This window comes from Medicago sativa, chromosome 1 (genome assembly GCF_051527215.1).
Source record: "Medicago sativa cultivar Bolivia chromosome 1, Bolivia_mono, whole genome shotgun sequence".
Lineage (NCBI taxonomy): Eukaryota > Viridiplantae > Streptophyta > Magnoliopsida > Fabales > Fabaceae > Medicago > Medicago sativa.
Window position 1 is genome coordinate 65,367,046 of NC_140749.1, and position 20,130 is coordinate 65,387,175.

At 35.3% G+C, this 20,130-nt stretch overlaps 2 protein-coding genes across 2 annotated transcripts; both read left to right on the top strand.

The window, feature by feature from the left end:
• The first annotated feature begins 3,407 nt into the window (after positions 1–3,407).
• Positions 3,408–17,999, top strand: LOC146956462 (uncharacterized). Its single transcript, XM_085719897.1, has 7 exons — positions 3,408–3,512; positions 4,100–4,169; positions 4,364–4,518; positions 16,552–16,618; positions 16,810–16,964; positions 17,129–17,204; positions 17,589–17,999. The coding sequence occupies exons 1-6, from the start codon at positions 3,434–3,436 to the stop codon at positions 17,194–17,196; spliced, it is 594 nt and encodes a 197-aa protein (XP_085576023.1). The 5' UTR covers positions 3,408–3,433; the 3' UTR covers positions 17,197–17,204; positions 17,589–17,999.
• Positions 5,600–11,298, top strand: LOC146956463 (uncharacterized). The gene is made up of 3 exons (XM_085741422.1): positions 5,600–8,292; positions 8,671–8,804; positions 11,208–11,298. The coding sequence occupies exons 1-3, from the start codon at positions 5,851–5,853 to the stop codon at positions 11,296–11,298; spliced, it is 2,667 nt and encodes an 888-aa protein (XP_085597548.1). The 5' UTR covers positions 5,600–5,850.
• Positions 18,000–20,130: the final 2,131 nt, after the last annotated feature.

Below are 20,130 nucleotides of genomic sequence, written 5' to 3' on the forward strand. Positions count from 1 at the left end.
TTCAATACTCCTCATTATCAATGAGTGTTTCAATTGTAAACCAGTAAGTAGATTTTACCGTGTATATGTCTTTGTTGTTTGCACACCTTGACATCTTCTTCACCACGATGCACCATTGTGATGTTACTCATTTCTTCTTGGTCTCTAGCATTTAGCAAACCATTAATGACATTAAATTTCTAAGTGTTTGTGCATTGCAATATCATATCTGAGACTTTGAGAGCCTCATACCCGTGAGGTGTAGGGATGGTAATATAACATTTTTCCTAACATCTCAACCATGGATCTTTTCAAACATTGACGGATTCTACATTTCCAATGTGCCATCTCAATCCACCTCTAACTATAACATGTGAAGTATGGATACTATGCCAAATAAAATGTTGTTTATGGACTAAATGGGCCCCCATAAATATTATTTAGGAAAATGTCAAGCTTTGAAGACACGTGAAACAATATTATCTTGGTTGGTTAAGAGACGTCAACATTGCTTCTCTTGCACTGCCAAATTGAAACCATAAAGGTGACGTAAACTTGGCCATTAAATTCCTCTACGTTGACTACCATTTGTTCTGCACCATAAAGAATTGATCATTCATTTGATTTACTTGCCAAGAGTGCTAAACTTTTAAATACCAAAAAACCATAACTTTTGTTTTAGCCAACAATCGAGAAATTGAAGACTCCTTTTTGCAATAAGTAAATAAATAAATATTGTGAGAGTTTCTTTCCTTCAAATGACCCACGTTCAAGCCATCCAAATCAAGAGCAAGCATAGACGCGTCATTTTAGAGAACAAACCATAACCGCAAAATTGAAAAATATGATTGTAAGGAAACATCAGAAGAGAACGAGGAATGTCTAACAACCTTAAAAGGATTTGTCAAATACTCCCCAAAAATATACCACTAATAAATAGATGACTGATAGTTTCTTCCAAACCACAATCAGCAAAACACAAAGCATCGAATCATGGAATTAGTAGAGTGGGTGAGGGAATCATGGAATAAAGCAAACTAAATAGTTAGGATTCAATGGGATTAGGCAAACATGGAGACCAAACAAGTGACCAAAAGTATCTATACATTAGTTGGTTTAGTACTATTATTAAAATGCTTGTGAGTTGAAATATATGATTGCAAGGAAACATCGAAAGAGAAATAGGAATGTCTAACCACCTCAAAAGAATTTTTTGAATACTCGCAAAAAACGTACAACAAAAAAATAGATGACCGATAGTTTCTTTCAAACCACAACCAGCAAAACACAAAGTAGCGAATCATGGAATTAGTAGAGTGGGCGAGGGAATCATGGAATAAAGCAAACTACATAGTTAGGATCCAATGGGATTAGGATAGCTAGAGATCAAGCAAGTGACCAAACGTATCTATACATTAGTTGATTTAGTATTATTATTAAAATGCTTGCGAGTAGAAATATATAATTGTTAGGAGTAAATCCACTTGTTTGCTTATTAGATCCGAGGGTTAGGATTAAATAACAGCATTAAACATTTGATAATTTTTCTTCACTTTTAATACACAAAATGCAGCCCTCTCTAGATTTTCATTTTTCATTTATTTTATCTCTCTAAAATTGAACATCTCAAAGACACTCTCTTTTTGTTCATGAACTTCAGAAAAACTCAAGAACATTCGTACAAAAATCTTCATTTTCACGGATCCAAGATTGATCAATCTTAGGTATGTGATACAACCCTCTCAATTTCTCCTCTCTTTTCCATTGATGTAAAGATAATCGCAAGAAATTTGGATTCACCCTCTATTCCCCCTCGGCCAAACCTAAAGGCATTAAGGGGAAGTCAACATTTTAAATTATGTTTTTCTTCTAAAGTTGTAGATCCAATCCTTAAGTGGATAAATCTCAAGAATTTTTTTGGTTTTGACAACTTTTAAAAAATAAAAATTCAATAAGTTGAATTTGATTTGATTTTTTTGTTAATAAAAGATTTATTTGATATTATCTTTAGATTCACTGTAATATTCATATTATGTTTCATGAGCATAAAATTGTAATGCAATAAAAGTTTTCTTTCCCTATTTTTTTTGTGTTGGCCGTGAGGCCAATATATGTTATAGGTTGATATTTTTCAAGTTTCTTTGTTAAAGTTATAGATCTATGATGTGTAAATCATAGATCTATAACTTTGTTAAAGTTTTATTTCCCTATTTTTCTTTGTTAAAGTTATAGATCTATGATGTGTAAATCATAGATCTATAACTTTGTTAAAGTTTTATTTCCCTATTTTATTGTGTTGGCCGTGGGGCCTATATATGTTATAGGTTGATATTTTTCAAGTTTCTTTGTTAAAGTTATAGATCTATGATGTGTAAATCATAGATCTAAAGAAAAATTGATTTCGAACAAAAATAATTTTTGTGAAAAATTTGAGTTTTGATACTGTTAGAATATATTATTTTTCTTGTCTTGGATGAACTTTTAATGAATTTATCTATTATTTTTCCAAAGAGAATTTTTGAAAGAGATAACTTTGAAGGTATCTCAGTGGTGGCCAAACCTTGCAAGCGAAAATGGTCATTTGTCATATTGTTTCATGTTGATCTCAAACTGACCAATGAATTTGCCTTATCAAAACCTTCAAAATGGACTTACGGTTCATGGTATTCATACACGAATTCATTAAGTTGTGATTTTTACAGTAATCTATGTCAAAATCAGACTCAAAATGTGTCTGACAAAAATCTTGTTAATTGTTTTGAGTGACTGAATGCACCAGCAAATTTTAGTCATGACCCTTGACTTAATTCCATGTTACAATTTGGTCCTTTATCCTTTTTTCATTGCAGTTTTGGAATAATAATTAAAATGGAAAATTATTGAAAACAATATACATACACAATCAAATTTAGTCAAAACCTATCATTTAAATTGGATAGATTTGGAGAATTAATATATAGATATTTGTAAAATCTGATTTTCAATAAAACAATTAACATAAATTTAAAAATCCAAATTAAACTATTTAACTAATTCTTTCCTTTAAGGGTGAAATTAAAAACAACCAATGGATGAAAGAATGTATGTTCATGCATCTATAAACAAAACAACTTTGCTCATGACAACAAACCTTGGATACAAGTTTGGATAAACGTAAGGTGTTAATCATGGATTAATTTGTAATGCCTCTTATTTAAGTCGAGAAATTTCGCTGAGAAAAATTAGCCATTTCTTTGTAGACAATCACTTTTGACTTTGAGCTTAACTTCTCAATTTCTAAGGTTGATGTGTAGAGATTTCTCCAGGTAGAATTTGTATAGGTCACTTTCTGATATTGAATCATACTTTTATATTTTATTTTTTGCTATATATCATATCTACCTGTTTAGAATGACTTGTGTTTTATGTAATCTTGTATTCATAATTTCAGGGCATTATAAAAATTTGCTTGAAAATGAGTAAAAATGATGGTCTTCTAAGGGTCAATGTTCCTACAAGAAAATTCTCTAAAACAAATATAAATGAAACCAAAGGTGATTTTTTCTTTACTCTTAATCTTTTGCATATTATTTTATACTTAATAAAATATAAGTTATGAAAAAAAAAATTTATATTTTTTATGTTGATACAATTCTATATGTTGAATTTCTTAGTAGTACTCATGATAGTAACTTTCATTGTTTGTGACCATTATTCTCTCTCACAAAGATGAAAAAAATTGTAACGAAAATAAATCTACCAAACATTTAAACTCGAGTATACCTACAAACACATAAAATCCAATTCAAAAACACTTGTGTCATTGTTGTTCTATGATAAAGCAAATACCCAAATCATGTTATACCCACCATATTATGTAGCATGATCATGTTGAGGATTATATTAATTATTATATCGGACATAAAATATATCCAAATTAAATGTCATAAATGAGAAAATCTTTTATAAACTACGTAATTCTAGGAAATACCAACCTCTTTTTTCTTTACTATTCTCCTTCATTCATTTTATTTTAATAGTGTCATATTTTTCTCATTTCTTAGATTAGTGTGAAAGTTATCATGTTAAATGAAACAAAATATCATATATTGTTTAACTTAAATTTCCATTAATACCGTAGGTAACACTTCTTTAATAAGAAGTACTACCGTTTGCAAGATGCGTGCTAGCAATGACCCAAGCCTACTAAGGTAAGTTAAGATACATTTCAAATAAAAATATTAATAATCTACTCTAAATTTTTTACTTTGAATAGAAATGTTAAACTAACTCTAATTTGAATATCTCATTCTTACCTATTTATCTATTTATTAAAGTAACCTTAAAAATGAACATATTTTATGTATTTTATATGATTGAATTTTATTATATGATGAATTATTAGAGAAAAAGCTGAAGAGTTTGTTCGTAAGAAAAGAGAAAAAGCTGAAGAGTTGGCTCGTAAGAAATGGGAAAAAGCTGAAGAGTTGGCTCGTAAGAAAAGGAAAACACCAACATCAACAGATGGATCATCTGCTAGCAAAAGAGAGAAATTTTCTGGTAAGAATTACGTAAAGTTTTTAGTTTTACATATCATGTCTTTGAATAATCAATGCATAATGATGACACTCTGTCATCCTAGTTTTTCTTAGGCATTTTTATGTCATTTTGGGTCATATTCATTGCAATGCATGGAGTTACAAGCTACAAAAGGAAAGAAAATGAAGATTTTGAAAACTGAAAATCGGCCACCGATTTGTAAAATCGGCCACCGATTTTTGCTGCAGTTTTAGGCCATCAGCTTCGAAAAAAATCGGCCACCGATAAGAGAAAATCGGCCACCGATTTTGGCACTTCTGGCATGCGTTTTGGAAAATCGGCCACCGATTTCTGGAGCACGGTGGCCGATTTTTAGCTTCTTATAAATAGAAAAGAGGTGTTTCTGAAAAAGTATCACGATTTTTGGAGATCAAAAGGCCTAGAAACATATAGGAGAGCGATTTGGAGCAACTTGGAACATCATTGAAGGAGTTTTAACAAGGTTTATTCATGAATTCATCTTGTAATTCTTCTTTTATTGTGTATTGCTCAATTATGTGTAACTAAACCCTCCATTGTTGGGGATGAATAGACCTAGATGAACATGTTTGTTATGACCTAGTTTATTTTATTGATTGAAATTCACATGATTGTTTCTCTTATTTCCGTTCTTAATGCTTTTTATTGTGTCGGCCGCCTTTAAATTGATTTACGGTTTATTTTGTGATACGGAAGTGGAATTGATAAATGCTTTGAAATAAGAGATCCTTGCCTTTGTAATCTAGGAATAGATACAAACCCTTGGAATCATTAAGAGAATTCTTGTTCGTTAATGCTTAACCCTAATCTTCAAAGTCACTAAGGAATTAGGTCTTTAGTTTAGGTTTAAAGTTTTTGTCACTAAGGAATTAGGGCAAGAATAAATTAGATAATTCGGTAACAATCATATGAGTCGATTCAATAGTTGAGACTAAGTTATTAGCGTTTCATTTTCATCTAGTGAAATTCATCCCTAGCATCTTTCTCCAATTAATCTTAATCACTTTACTTTCCGTTATTTTCATTATTGCACTAAAAACAAATCTCGTACCTTTTTGTTCAATTAAGTCTTAAATACAATTCGATAGTATAACGCGATCCTCGAGTTCGACACTCGGTCTTACCGTTTTAACTTTACTACTTGAACGGTTTCGTACACTTGCGAAATACGCCATCAAGTTTTTGGCGCCGTTGCCGGGGATTGCCAAATCACTGTTGAATTTTATTTTTTCTTAATTGAAATTTTTTGCTCTGCAACAAAATTATTGCTTTTATTTCATTTTAAATTATTACTCACTCTTTGTCTAACCTTGTATGCGAGGCCAGCCCTCAGCTGAACTTACCTTTATTCCAGAAGTTGAAAAATTCTGCCGAGCAATCCGGAAAGAAACAAAACTCAGGAAACTTAGGGAACAAGAAGAGGCAAGTAAGGTGGAGACTGCCACGGAAGAAGAGGTACTTGAAGTAGACGAAGAGATGGAGGGAACAGGGCCACAACCCCAACCTGCAGAAAGACTTCTTGGAGACTATGGGGCCCGTGACAGAAACCGAAACAGGTTGACCATCACAAATCAGCCTGTGACGGTGGACAAGTTTGAAATCAATCCCGGTCTATTGCGGGAGTTGAAGGAGAATCAGTATGCTGGAAAGTACAATGAAGATGCCAACAAGCACTTGAAGAGTTTCTTGATACTCTGTGAGACAGCAAAAGTGCAAGGGCACTCTGAGGAAGCAAAAAGATTGAGACTGTTCCCGTTCACTTTAACTGATGATGCATATGAGTGGTTTGATTCCTTACCGGCTGGTAGCATAACAACTTGGAATGAGATGGAAGACAAGTTCTTGGAGCAATTCTTTCCTACAGCTCTGTTTGTGAGAAGGCGACAAGACATTTCCAGTTTCCAACAGAAAGAGGGAGAGTCCTTGGGAGAAGCTTATAAAAGATACAAGAAGCTACTATCAGCATGTCCCGAGCACAACTTTGATACTACTGTTCAGATGCAGATATTCTGTAATGGTCTACGCTTGGCTACTAGACAAGTTCTTGATACAGCTTCTGGTGGTTCCATAAATTTCAAAACCGCCTCTCAAATAATCAAGGTCATTGAAGCTGTTGCACTTAATGAACAAATGGAGATGTATGATAGAACTGGTGGTACAAGGGGAGGACTCATAGATCTGAATCAACTTGAGCTCAAAAATGCTCAAAGCATACTAACTGGTAAGCAGATTCAAGATGCAGTAGCTGCTGAAGTATCAAAGAAAATGGCAGCACTTAACTTAACTCAACCCCAAGTTGCTCCGGTGAATCAAATGAACACTGTCAAATGTGATTGGTGTGCTGGCCCTCATTTCACTATGCATTGTGATGTGCCCATGGATGCAACCCAAGTAGAAATGGTGAACTACCTCAGCAGTCAAGGGAACCAGGTTAGAAATAACCCTTTTGCAAATACATATAATCCAGGCTGGAGGAACCATCCAAATTTCTCATGGAAAAATCAACAAGGTGGTTCTCAAAATCAACAACAAGGGGGTTATCAAGGAGGTCCATCAAACCAAGCTCCAAAAAAGGCGGATTGGGAGTTAGCAATTGAAGCAATGGCTACCAACATGAATTCCTTAGCTCAAGAAACCAGAGAGGCTCAAAAGAATACAAGGGCTTCGATCAAAAATCTTGAAACTCAAGTTGGGCAAATTGCTCAACAACTCACTCAAAGAGCTCCAGGAACCCTTCCAAGCAACACTGTTATCAATCCAAGGGATCATGAAAATGTGAACATGGTTACCACAAGAAGCATGAAGAAGGATGAATCACTATCATCTCAAGCTAAACATGATGAAGATGACTCATCTCCTGAACTAATTGAAGTAGAGCTTGAGGTGCATGATACTGGTGTTACTAAAGTTGTTGAAGAGCCTGAAAAGAAAAAGAAAGATGAGGCTCCAAAGCCACAAATCAAGCTGCCTTACCCTCAAAGGGTGAAGAAAGAAAAAGATGAAAAGTGCTTTGCAAAGTTCATTGAGATGTTCAAGAAGCTACAAATCAACATTCCTTTTGCTGAAGCTATCCAACAAATGCCTTCATATGCAAAGTTCATGAAAGACATCCTTTCAAGAAAGAGAACAATCGATGATGAAGATGTGATGCTCACCGAGCAATGTAGTGCGGTCTTGCAAAGAAAAATTCCAAGGAAACTAAAAGACCCCGGGAGTGTCACTATTCCTTGTACAATTGGGGATAGAACTTTTAAGAAGGCGTTGATTGATCTTGGAGCTAGTGTGAGCTTGATGCCGTTGTCCATATATAAGAAGTTGGGCATTGGAAGGGTACGAGACACAAGGATGACTCTACAGTTTGCAGATAAGTCTTACAAATTCCCCTATGGCATAGTTGAAGATGTTCTTGTGAAAGTTGATAAATTCATCTTCCCGGTTGATTTTGTCGTTCTTGAGATGGAAGAAGATGATGATATTCCTTTGATACTAGGAAGACCGTTCTTGCAAACCGGAAGGTGTTTAATTGACATGGAAGATGGCACTTTAACGTTGAAATTCTTTGATGAGGTGGTGAAGTTGAATGTTCTTAAAGCTATGAAGCACCCCGAAGAGAAAGAAAAATGCTATAGGGTCGACATGATCAAATCCTTTGTGAAAGAAAAGCTCCAAAAAGAGATACCAGCCCTACCACTTGAAAGAGTCTTAAGCTTGCCACCAGAAATTGCACAAGAAAGTGAGGATCCTAAAGAAGGTGAAGTCTTAGCTATGTTGGAGGCCTCTCCATCCCACAACCGTCGCACCCCTACTAGGTGGGAGGAACTTCATCCTCAAGACGAAGTTGTGGAGAAATCAAAAGAAGCACCGGTAGTTGAACTCAAACAATTACCTTCTCACTTGAAGTATGTGTTCCTTGGTGAGAAAGAGAAGCACCCAGCCATTATTAGCTCTAACTTGAGCAAACTTGAAGAAGAAAAATTGTTAAGGGTGCTTAGAATGTACAAGGGTGCTTTGGGTTGGTCTATTGAGGATTTGAAAGGCATAAGTCCTACTTTCTGCATGCATAAAATATTGATGGAGGATAACTTCAAGCCGGTGGTGCAGCCACAACGAAGACTAAATCCAGCCATGAAAGAGGTGATTAGAAAGGAGGTGGTGAAGTTACTTGAAGCTGGTATCATTTATCCCATTTCTGACAGTTCGTGGGTGAGTCCCGTCCAAGTTGTTCCTAAAAAGGGTGGGACTACCGTGGTTACAAATGAGAAGAATGAGCTGATCCCAACACGTACAGTCACCGGGTGGAGAGTTTGTATTGACTACAGAAGGCTGAACACTGCAACCAGGAAGGATCACTTCCCACTACCTTTCATTGATCAAATGCTTGAGAGGTTAGCGGGTCATGAGTACTACTGCTTCTTGGACGGTTACTCCGGGTATAATCAGATTGCGGTGGCACCTGAAGATCAAGAGAAAACTGCTTTCACATGTCCTTATGGGATATTTGCTTACAGGAGGATGCCATTTGGGCTATGCAATGCCCCTGCCACGTTTCAAAGGTGTGTTATGTCCATATTCTCCGATATGCTTGAAAAACATATTGAGGTTTTTATGGACGATTTCTCTGTCTTTGGCTCTTCTTTTGATAATTGTTTGCATAATTTATCTCTTGCATTGGAAAGATGTCAAAAAACTAATTTAGTCCTAAACTGGGAAAAATGCCATTTCATGGTGAGAGAAGGAATTGTTTTGGGTCACCGAATCTCCCACAAGGGGATAGAGGTTGACCAAGCAAAAATTGAAGTAATAGAAAAACTTCCTCCTCCCACTAATGAGAAAGGCATTAGGAGCTTTTTAGGCCATGCAGGTTTTTATAGGAGGTTCATTAAAGATTTTTCAAAAATAGCAAAACCCCTCACTAACCTGCTTGTCAAAGACATTCCTTTCCAATTCAATGATGAGTGTCTAAATGCTTTTAATACTTTGAAGCAAAAATTGATCACTGCCCCTATTGTCATTGCACCTGATTGGTCACTACCTTTTGAAATTATGTGTGATGCAAGTGACATAGCTGTTGGGGCAGTGCTTGCTCAAAGAAAAGATAAGTTGTTGCATGTTATCTACTATGCCAGCCATGTTTTGAATCCGGCACAACTTAATTATGCCACCACTGAAAAAGAACTTCTGGCTGTTGTTTATGCTTTTGATAAATTTAGATCTTATTTGTTAGGGTCTAAAGTTATTGTTTACACTGACCATGCTGCACTAAGGTATTTGTTTTCTAAGCAGGAATCTAAGCCAAGGCTACTTAGGTGGATACTTTTGTTACAGGAATTTGATTTAGAGATCCGTGACAAGAAAGGGTCGGAGAACACGGTGGCTGACCATCTTTCTCGCCTGGAGAAGATGGATGAAACAGAGGAGGAGAGGCCTATCAAGGACCTCTTTGCTGATGAGCACATCTTAGCTGTTACGATGGTGCCGTGGTTCGCGGACTTTGCGAACTACATGGTGGGTAAGATTATTCCTCTTGACTTTAACTCCCAACAACGTAAGAAATTCCTACATGACTGCAAGTCGTATGTGTGGGATGAACCATTTTTGTATAAAAGGGGGGTTGATGGGTTGTTAAGAAGGTGTGTCCCCGAAGATGAACAAGAAAAGGTGTTGTGGCACTGCCATGACTCCAGCTATGGGGGACACTTTAGTGGGGATAGGACTGCTGCAAAGGTCCTACAATCAGGCCTGTTTTGGCCTACTTTGTTCAAAGATGCCTTCACCTATGTTAAGAAATGTGACCGCTGCCAACGCACAGGAAATATTTCAAAAAGAAACGAGATGCCACAAAATCCTGTGTTAGAAGTGGAAATCTTTGATGTATGGGGAATTGATTTCATGGGACCATTCCCATCCTCATGCTCAAAGATGTACATTTTGGTGGCAGTGGACTACGTTTCTAAGTGGGTAGAAGCAATGGCCACGCAAACCAATGATGCTCAAGTAGTGGTTGCCTTTCTTAAGAAAAATATTTTTTCACGCTTTGGGGTACCTAGAGCGTTAATTAGTGATGAAGGCACCCACTTCCTCAATCGAAAGATGGAGGCGTTGTTGAAAAAGTACAATGTGCATCATCGGATTGCCACACCGTATCACCCTCAAACAAGTGGCCAGGTGGAAGTATCAAATAGGCAAATCAAGCAAATACTTGAAAAAACAGTGAACTCGTCCCGAAAGGATTGGTCACTAAAGCTTGATGATGCCTTGTGGGCATACAGAACAGCGTTCAAAACTCCGATAGGTATGTCTCCTTTTCAGATTGTTTATAGAAAATCTTGCCACTTACCTTTAGAACTTGAGCACAAAGCATTATGGGCCACCAAATTCCTGAATTTTGATCTTACTAAAGCAGGTGAATCCAGAATTCTTCAACTTCATGAGTTGGATGAATTCCGGAATTACGCTTATGAAAATGCCAAAATTTTTAAAGAAAAAACAAAGAAATGGCATGATAAAAAGATTCAAAATAGGGAATTTTGGGAAGGGCAATTGGTTTTACTTTTTAATTCCAGGTTGAGACTGTTTCCTGGGAAGCTGAAATCAAGATGGTCCGGTCCATTTAAAGTGGTGAAAGTTTATCCCTACGATGCCATTGAGGTGAAGGATCCAGACTCTGATAGAACATTCAAGGTGAATGGGCAGAGACTCAAACCATACTATGGGGGAGAGTCAGAGCGTCCAACAGAGTCCATCCCGCTGCATTCAACTTGAAGGAAGAGAAGTGGACCGTCAAGCTTAGGACGTTAAACCAGCGCTGAGTGGGAGGCAACCCACTGGTTTCGAATAGGTATAATTTTTACATTTCAGTTCAAAAAAAAAAAAAAAAAAACGGGGTCAAAATCTGCGGCCGACCCTCCAAAATCGGTGGCCGATTTTGTATCGCAAAATTAAAAAAAAAATAAAAACAAAAAAAAAAAAAAAATAAATCGGCGGCCGATATATCTAAATCGGCGCCCGAAAATTCCCGTAAGGGAAGAACCAAAAATCGGCGCCCGAGGGTGTATATCGGGGCCCGATTTCGCGATTGAAAATCGCATTTCAACATCACACAAACAAATCGGTGGCCGATCTGTTACAAGCGGTGGCCGATCTGCATCCTTTTCACACCCAACCTTCATTCTTTCCTTCATTCCCCACTTAGAAACCTTAGTGTTATGCTGCCCAACTCTTGTTCATCTTCTTCCTCACCATTCTCATCAAACCAAACCACAAATCTCCATCAAAACTCTACACCCACCATCTCTAACTTCACCAATCTTCATCCCTAACCTCACAAACACCATTACCCATTATTCCTAACCTTCAAACACATTCACAAACTCACCAATCTTCATCTCCAACTTCACAAACACCATTATCCATTATCCTAAACTTTCATAAACCATTCACAACACCACAAATTCACCACAAAGCATCATCAACATCAAACCCACAAACATTTTACCAACAAATTCAACCCAAATTCCTTCAATTTCATCAAACCCTAACTTTATCCCCAATTTCATATCCCAAATTCACATACCCATTTCCCAATTCAAACAACAACTATGGCCAAAAATAAAAACCAAGCTCAAGAACCCACCACAAAGAGGACTAGAGGAAAAAGATCTACCGGAACTTCTTCTCAACAACCACCTAGCCCACCACAACCTCAACCACCCATCCAACCACCATACCAAAGGTTTGTTTCGGAGATTGCGGAGGAAAGATATAATTTGATTAAGAAGAGGGGTTTTAACAAAGAAAGGGGTATTGCTATGGATAAGTTAACAAAACACCCTGTTTTTGTGTGGCAAATTGAAGCTAGAAAGTGGGAAGGAATTGTGCACATGGTAACCGAGGAGAGTAATGCGAGCATTGCCTTAGAATTCTTGGCAAATGCATTTGTGCAGAAAAATGGGTACACTTATGTGCGTGGGAAGAAGGTTAGTTATTGTAAGAGGAACATTCAGCGAGTGCTGGGTTTGAGGGACGTGGAGAAGTGTGATGTTGAGTATCGGAAGCAGGTCTATGGTACTTTCCGAAGTCGAAGTGATTGGGATGGGTTGCTTGAAGGGTTGATGAGAGACGGGAAGGGATGGATAGGACCGGTGGTTAGACCTCAGAGGATTAACACTGTTGATTTGCTGCCAGAGTACAAGGCGTGGGCTTCGTTTATCTTGACTGTCATTGAGCAAACTTCGTCAACAGCTGAGATGATACGAGACCGGGTAATTATTTTACTTGCTATGATTGCTGATGATGAGATAGATGTTGCTGGATTGATGACTGATAGTTTGTGGAAGCTGATTAGCACTGATAAGAACACTTTAGGACATTGTTGTTTGATTAATAGACTATGTCAGGAAGCTCAGGTTCCGGTCGAACCCACTGATGTGTATGTGAGGTCTTTGAGGCCTATATCTGATCATGTGTTAGAAGGCTTTGAGAAAGAACAGGAAGCTTATGATCGGAAGTTTAGGGAGGCGGAAGAGCATCAGGCTATGAAGCAAGATCACATCCCACAGGTGCCTCCACAACAGGTGCCACTACCACAGATGCAGCAGCAGGGTCTTCCACCTTATTTCATGGAGTATACCTATGCCATGGCCAACTGGGCCCAAGACATTTCTTCCAGAGATAGGATGCCGCCACCAGCATTCCCTCAGCCTTTCTACGAGGCAGCTGAGCATTACCGCCAGAGTGCTACTGCAAGAACTAATGCTTATGATAGGTTTGCTAGCCCACTAGAGATGGAGAACTATTTTGCTGAAGAGAGGCAGCGGGGACTCAGAGCGGAGGACCGAATTAGAACGGAGTACTTTCGGATTCAAGCTGAGAGGAATCCGGGGGCAGACTCACAGCCTCTCTACTATCCATTTCCACCTTCAGGACCAGGAGGGTCCTCAGGAGCACGACAGTGATTTGGGCACCTTGTCTAGCCCAAACAGTTACTATTTTATTGCTTTCAGTATTTCTATTTTGTTATGTCATTTAGTACTTTGTTTCAGTTGTATTTTGATTTGAACTTGAGTAGTGTCCCTTATTTGCACTTGTTCTTGAACTTGTTTATTATCAACGAATTTGTTTGTTTCAGGTGACCTATTCCAGTTTAGTAACAGTGAGTTGATGAAATGATATCCTGAAAGTTCAAACGGAGGAGTGACTTGGTTTTTGAAGGCGAAGTGTACGGCGTTGCTAGGTAGTCACAACTCCCAGAAATCTCAGCCATAAGGTTCATTGCCAAACTTTGTTTTTCAATTTACTTATATGATAGATTAGATTTCCATGCAACTACATTTCTAGAACTTGCATTGTTTCTCTACTGTTGATTGGTCTTTGTCATTTACACACTGAGGCAAAAGTGCTTGGTCCTGTGAGCCTTTTTGAAGCCTACCCTATTTTGTTTACTTTTGCTTTATCCATTTGAAGCCAATTTGAGCCAGTAGGTTTAGAACTTTTTGTTCGGTGACAAACTACAAATGAAGCCTAGAGCCTTTTAGGATGATTAACCCGAAATTTTAATTTTGAGTTAGGCTATGTAGAATGTTGCTAAATGATAAGTTTGGGGTTGCCTTTGGAATTTGCAACCCAATAAGTTTGGGGTGGGGGTACTAGAGAACAAGAAAGAAAGAAAAAGAATGAAAAATACACACAAAATGGTGTATCGAAAAAATTTGAAAAAAAAAAAAAAGAATGAAAAGTGAAAAAGGGACACAATGCTATTTCCGAGTAAACTTCAAACTCGAAGTGTCCCAAGTTTTGAAAATGTTCTCTAGGTACCTAAAATTTTGGGAATTGGGGGATTGAATTTTGTTTATCACTTGTAGGAATGCCTAACTCATATTTTGTGTAGCCTACTTATCCAAATATATCCCACCTTTTACCTAAGCCCCGTTACAACCCTAAAGACCTCAAAAGTGTGTAATGACTTTGACTTTGATTGATGTTTAGAAACTTTTCAAGCGTATGGTAATATGTAGACCTGCATGTCGACTGGTAGAACCCTATTTCATATGTTTGCGTGGAGTTGTGAATCGGTGGATGCGAACAAGTCAAACTAGCTCATCTTTAGCTAGAGGAGATTGAACTTTTGGGTACTATCATTTCATCAGGTACCTGTTATTTTACTGTCGTTTGTCACTGTTGCAAGTAAATTCCTTGAGGACAAGGAATAGTTCAAGTTTGGGGTTGTGATGACACTCTGTCATCCTAGTTTTTCTTAGGCATTTTTATGTCATTTTGGGTCATATTCATTGCAATGCATGGAGTTACAAGCTACAAAAGGAAAGAAAATGAAGATTTTGAAAACTGAAAATCGGCCACCGATTTGTAAAATCGGCCACCGATTTTTGCTGCAATTTTAGGCCATCAGCTTCGAAAAAAATCGGCCACCGATAAGAGAAAATCGGCCACCGATTTTGGCACTTCTGGCACGCGTTTTGGAAAATCGGCCACCGATTTCTGGAGCACGGTGGCCGATTTTTAGCTTCTTATAAATAGAAAAGAGGTGTTTCTGAAAAAGTATCACGATTTTTGGAGATCAAAAGGCCTAGAAACATATAGGAGAGCGATTTGGAGCAACTTGGAACATCATTGAAGGAGTTTTAACAAGGTTTATTCATGAATTCATCTTGTAATTCTTCTTTTATTGTGTATTGCTCAATTATGTGTAACTAAACCCTCCATTGTTGGGGATGAATAGACCTAGATGAACATGTTTGTTATGACCTAGTTTATTTTATTGATTGAAATTCACATGATTGTTTCTCTTATTTCCGTTCTTAATGCTTTTTATTGTGTCGGCCGCCTTTAAATTGATTTACGGTTTATTTTGTGATACGGAAGTGGAATTGATAAATGCTTTGAAATAAGAGATCCTTGCCTTTGTAATCTAGGAATAGATACAAACCCTTGGAATCATTAAGAGAATTCTTGTTCGTTAATGCTTAACCCTAATCTTCAAAGTCACTAAGGAATTAGGTCTTTAGTTTAGGTTTAAAGTTTTTGTCACTAAGGAATTAGGGCAAGAATAAATTAGATAATTCGGTAACAATCATAAGAGTCGATTCAATAGTTGAGACTAAGTTATTAGCGTTTCATGGTCATCTAGTGAAATTCATCCCTAGCATCTTTCTCCAATTAATCTTAATCACTTTACTTTCCGTTATTTTCATTATTGCACTAAAAACAAATCTCGTACCTTTTTGTTCAATTAAGTCTTAAATACAATTCGATAGTATAACGCGATCCTCGAGTTCGACACTCGGTCTTACCGTTTTAACTTTACTACTTGAACGGTTTCGTACACTTGCGAAATACGCCATCACATAAAATAAGAGACTTTGAATAATTTTTTAGGTTAGTGTGAAACTTAAGATGTTAAATGAAACAAAATATCATCTAATGGTTAACCTAAATTTCCTTTGATGTTGAAGGTAACACTTCTACAAAAAGAAGTACTGTTTTCAAGATGCGTGCTAGCAATGACCCAAGCCTACTAAGGTAAGTTAAAATAGATTTAAAATAAAAATATTAATAATCTACTCTAAAGTTTTAACTTTGAATAAAAATGTTAAACTAACTCTAATTTGAATATCTCATTCTTATCTATCTATTTATTAAAGTAACCTTAAAAATGAACATATTATATGTATTTTATATGATTGAATTTTATTATACGATGAATTATTAGGGAAAAAGCTGAAGAGTTGGCTCGTAAGAAAAGGGAAAAAACTGAAGAGTTGGCTCGTAAGAAAAGGAAAACACCAACATCAACAGATGGATCGTCTGCTAGCAAAAGAGAGAAATTTTCTGGTAAGAATTAATTATGTAAAGTTTCTAGTTTTACATATCATGTCTTTGAATAATCAATGCATAAAATACGAGACTTTGAATTATTTTTTAGGTTAGTGTGAAACTTAAGATGTTAAATGAAACAAAATATCATGTATTGTTTAACCTAAATTTCCTTTGAGGTTGAAGGTAACACTTCTTCAAAAAGAAGTACTGTTTGCATGATGTGGGCTAGCAATCACCCAGACGTACTAAGGTAAGTTAATATAGATTTAAATTAAAAATATTAATAATCTACTCTAATTTTTTTAACTTTGAAAAGAAATGTTAAACTAACTCTAATTTGAATATCTTATTCTTATCTATCTATTTATTAAAGTAACCTTAAAAATGAACATATTTTATGTATTTTATATGATTGAATTTTATTTTATGATGAATTATTAGAGAAAAAGCTGAAGAGTTGGCTCATAAGAAAAGGGAAAAAACTGAAGAGTTGGCTCGTAAGAAAAGGCAAAAATTTGAAGAGTTGGCTCGTAAGAAAAAGAAAACACCAACATCAACAGATGGATCATCTGCTAGCAAAAGAGAGAAATTTTCTGGTAAGAATTATGCAAAGTTTCTAGTTTTACATATTATGCCTTTGAATAATCAATGTATAAAATAAGAGACTTTGAATTATTTTTTTGGTTAGTGTGAAACTTAAGATGTTAAATGAAACAAAATATCATATATTGTTTAACCTAAATTTCCTTTGATATTGAAGGTGATGCTTCTTCGAAGAGAACTTATGATTTCAGGATTCGTACAGGCAATGGCCCTCGCGTAGTATAAAAATAGAGGTAAAATAAAAATTGTGATATTTTACACTTACATTTTTAACTTTTTATATAAATGTTTCACTAAATCAAATTTCACTATCTAATTCTTATCTATCTGCTTATTAAAACAACATTAAGATTGAACTTATTCTATGTACTCTATATGATTGAATTTTATTCTATGATGAATTATGCACACTTTGTAGTAAAAAGTCTCAAAAGACAGCTCTTATGAATAGGAAAACTACAAAAGGGGTCATATGATGGAAAAAGAAAAAAAAATTCTTGAAAAAAATTTTGAGAAATTTTCTAATTTTTACATGTCTTATCTTTGAATAATCAATGCATAAAATAAAAGACTTTGAACTATTGTTTTTTAACAGTTTTAATTTGTCATATATGTAGGCCTTGGAGAACGATTGAGGTTGGCAGTTGCAAAAAAATGGAGTCTAGATTTATTGGGAAAAGCTCAATAACCTCAATTATCATTTGGTTGCATCTACCTAGTGTTAAACAATTGTGTTTTATCCTTAGTTAATTCTTTTACATTGAAAACTATTGTCTTTATCTTTAATATTTCATAATTTCTACCCAAAAAAAAAATATCTCAGAATTTCTTATAGAGAAACCCACTTGGGTTGGCCTAGTGGTATTGGCTTGGGATCTGGGAGTGTGCTCCTCCTTGAGGTCTCAGGTTCGATTCTCTCCGGTACCAATTTAGGTGGGCTAATTTAGCTTCTTCAAAAAAAAAATTTCTTATAGAGATGGAACATGTACTGTTTTGCATATCATATTATTTACATATTTCTTCTTTAATTGTATGTGCTCACTGTAAGATCCGGGTCCTATCATATTATTTATCATAATTTAGCAAGAAAATATTTTTGTCCTTATGATGATTTATTGAGTGACGACATGTTGTTTGATATTTTTTTTTTACTGTATTGTCAATTCATCATTCTTAATTAATAATTTGATGTCTCATTTTATTTTGTTTATTTTTGCAATATATAAGAAAAGTTAGTTTATATTATTATAAGAATAATGGACACTTTATTATCATTTGGAGTGATGTACTCCCTCTGTCTTGTAACAAATGACCAATTTGAAAATGTGCAATTTTGACCTAACTTAATTTGACCATATTTTTCTACTAATATACAAAGATAAATAATACCATATAAGATGTCGTTAGATTCGTCTCGATGAGTATTTTCAAAATATCAAATTTTCATAATTTTTTTCTAATATATTATTCAAAATATTTAAGCTCAAAATTATGCATTGGTATGCGTAATTGGGTCAAATGAGTCATGTATTATGGGACGGAGGGAGTAATTATATTAGAATGAAGAGGGGGAGTAACACCTAGGTTTTTAAATTAATTTTATTATCACTTGTTAGGCTAACAGGGGTACATGATTTCTAACTAATTGTTTGTAGTAGTGGGTTAAAATGAAGAAAAATCACACATACATGAGCAAAAAGACTCAGAGCGTACACTTGTAGAATTGTAGAACAAGACATGGAGAACGTGTATTTGAAAAACAATGTAACCTCTCCTTTCTAATTACATGGTCAGATTCATTTTCCATTCCTTAAGCATAGTGCCACTCTTTTAGGAAGGGAGTAAGCAGATGAGAGAGAGAGAGAGAGAGAGAGAGAGAGATGAACCATCGGAAAATAGACAAAATTTAACACAAAATAGGTTCTTGAATGGCTTGATTTATTTAGTTATGTTATTACTTAGGAAATTGAGGTACAAATTTCTGTTTGTGCTGTAAAATTTGCATTAATTTATGATGTAAAGTTCATGCTATAATTTTGGTATAATGCTCGAATTGGACTGACAAAGAACTTTATTAAGAATAAGGAAACTTGAAAGGAGACAAGAAGCTTTGAAGGAAGGCTAGAAACATGAAACAACATATAAGATTTTTGGAGATTCAGTGATTTGGGGATTTTGGCATTAAGTGGAAGCTACAATGAGGTGGGTTTCTAGTAAGATATTGATTTACTTAGCCTTATTCTTGAAAGTATGAGTAGAAATAGTTTTATGTGCATGCATGTCAAATTATACATGTTAAGGATATTTAGAATTAATTGGAAATTATGTGAGAATAATTGGACTAGGAATTTTTCATGAGAAGTATCATTTTATGGCATTGAATTTGAACCAAGTGTTCGAATTGAATTTCCCTAAATATATGAGTATTATTGACAAAAAGAAATGTTAAGGAGAATCTCTTTTTAAAACTATGTCTAACACTTACTCTCTTATTTGATGAAACTCATGTGGTTCTCAATACTTTATGTGACCCATTTTCAAAGTATGAAATTCACGAGTTTCCCTTGATAAAAAAGTAAGTGTTAAAAAGAGATTGTTTACAACACTCTTCTTAAGACAAATTACTACTTAAAATTAAAAGGAAACTTGATTATAAATTAATTATTGTGAAGGATAATGAGAATGATATGATGACTGATAAATCCTAGAAGTTAATTAAAATGGCTACCATATCATTTGGGTATGATGTGGCCTATAGGTTCATAAGGTAGTAAATCGGGTTCCACCATTTTTTTTGGACTTGTATCTATTTTATCCAATAAAAGAATTAATGTTGAAAATGAGAAAGATCTCATTTGATATGAGAATCTATTGAAATATCCACCATTCATTTAAAATGAGAGAGAATGATAATTTAGATAAAAGTAAGTTTTTTTTTGTCAAGTAGCATTGTTGGACTTGTATGCATTTTATCCAATAAATGAAAGAATGTTGGAAATAAGAAAGAATCATCTTATGTGACATGAGAATCCATTGAAATCTCCATCATTCATTTGAAAGGAGAGAGAAAGATAATTTAGATAAAAGTGAGTTTTTTTTTTGTCAAGTAGCATTGTTGGACTTGTATGCATTTTATCCAATAAATGAAAGAATGTTGGA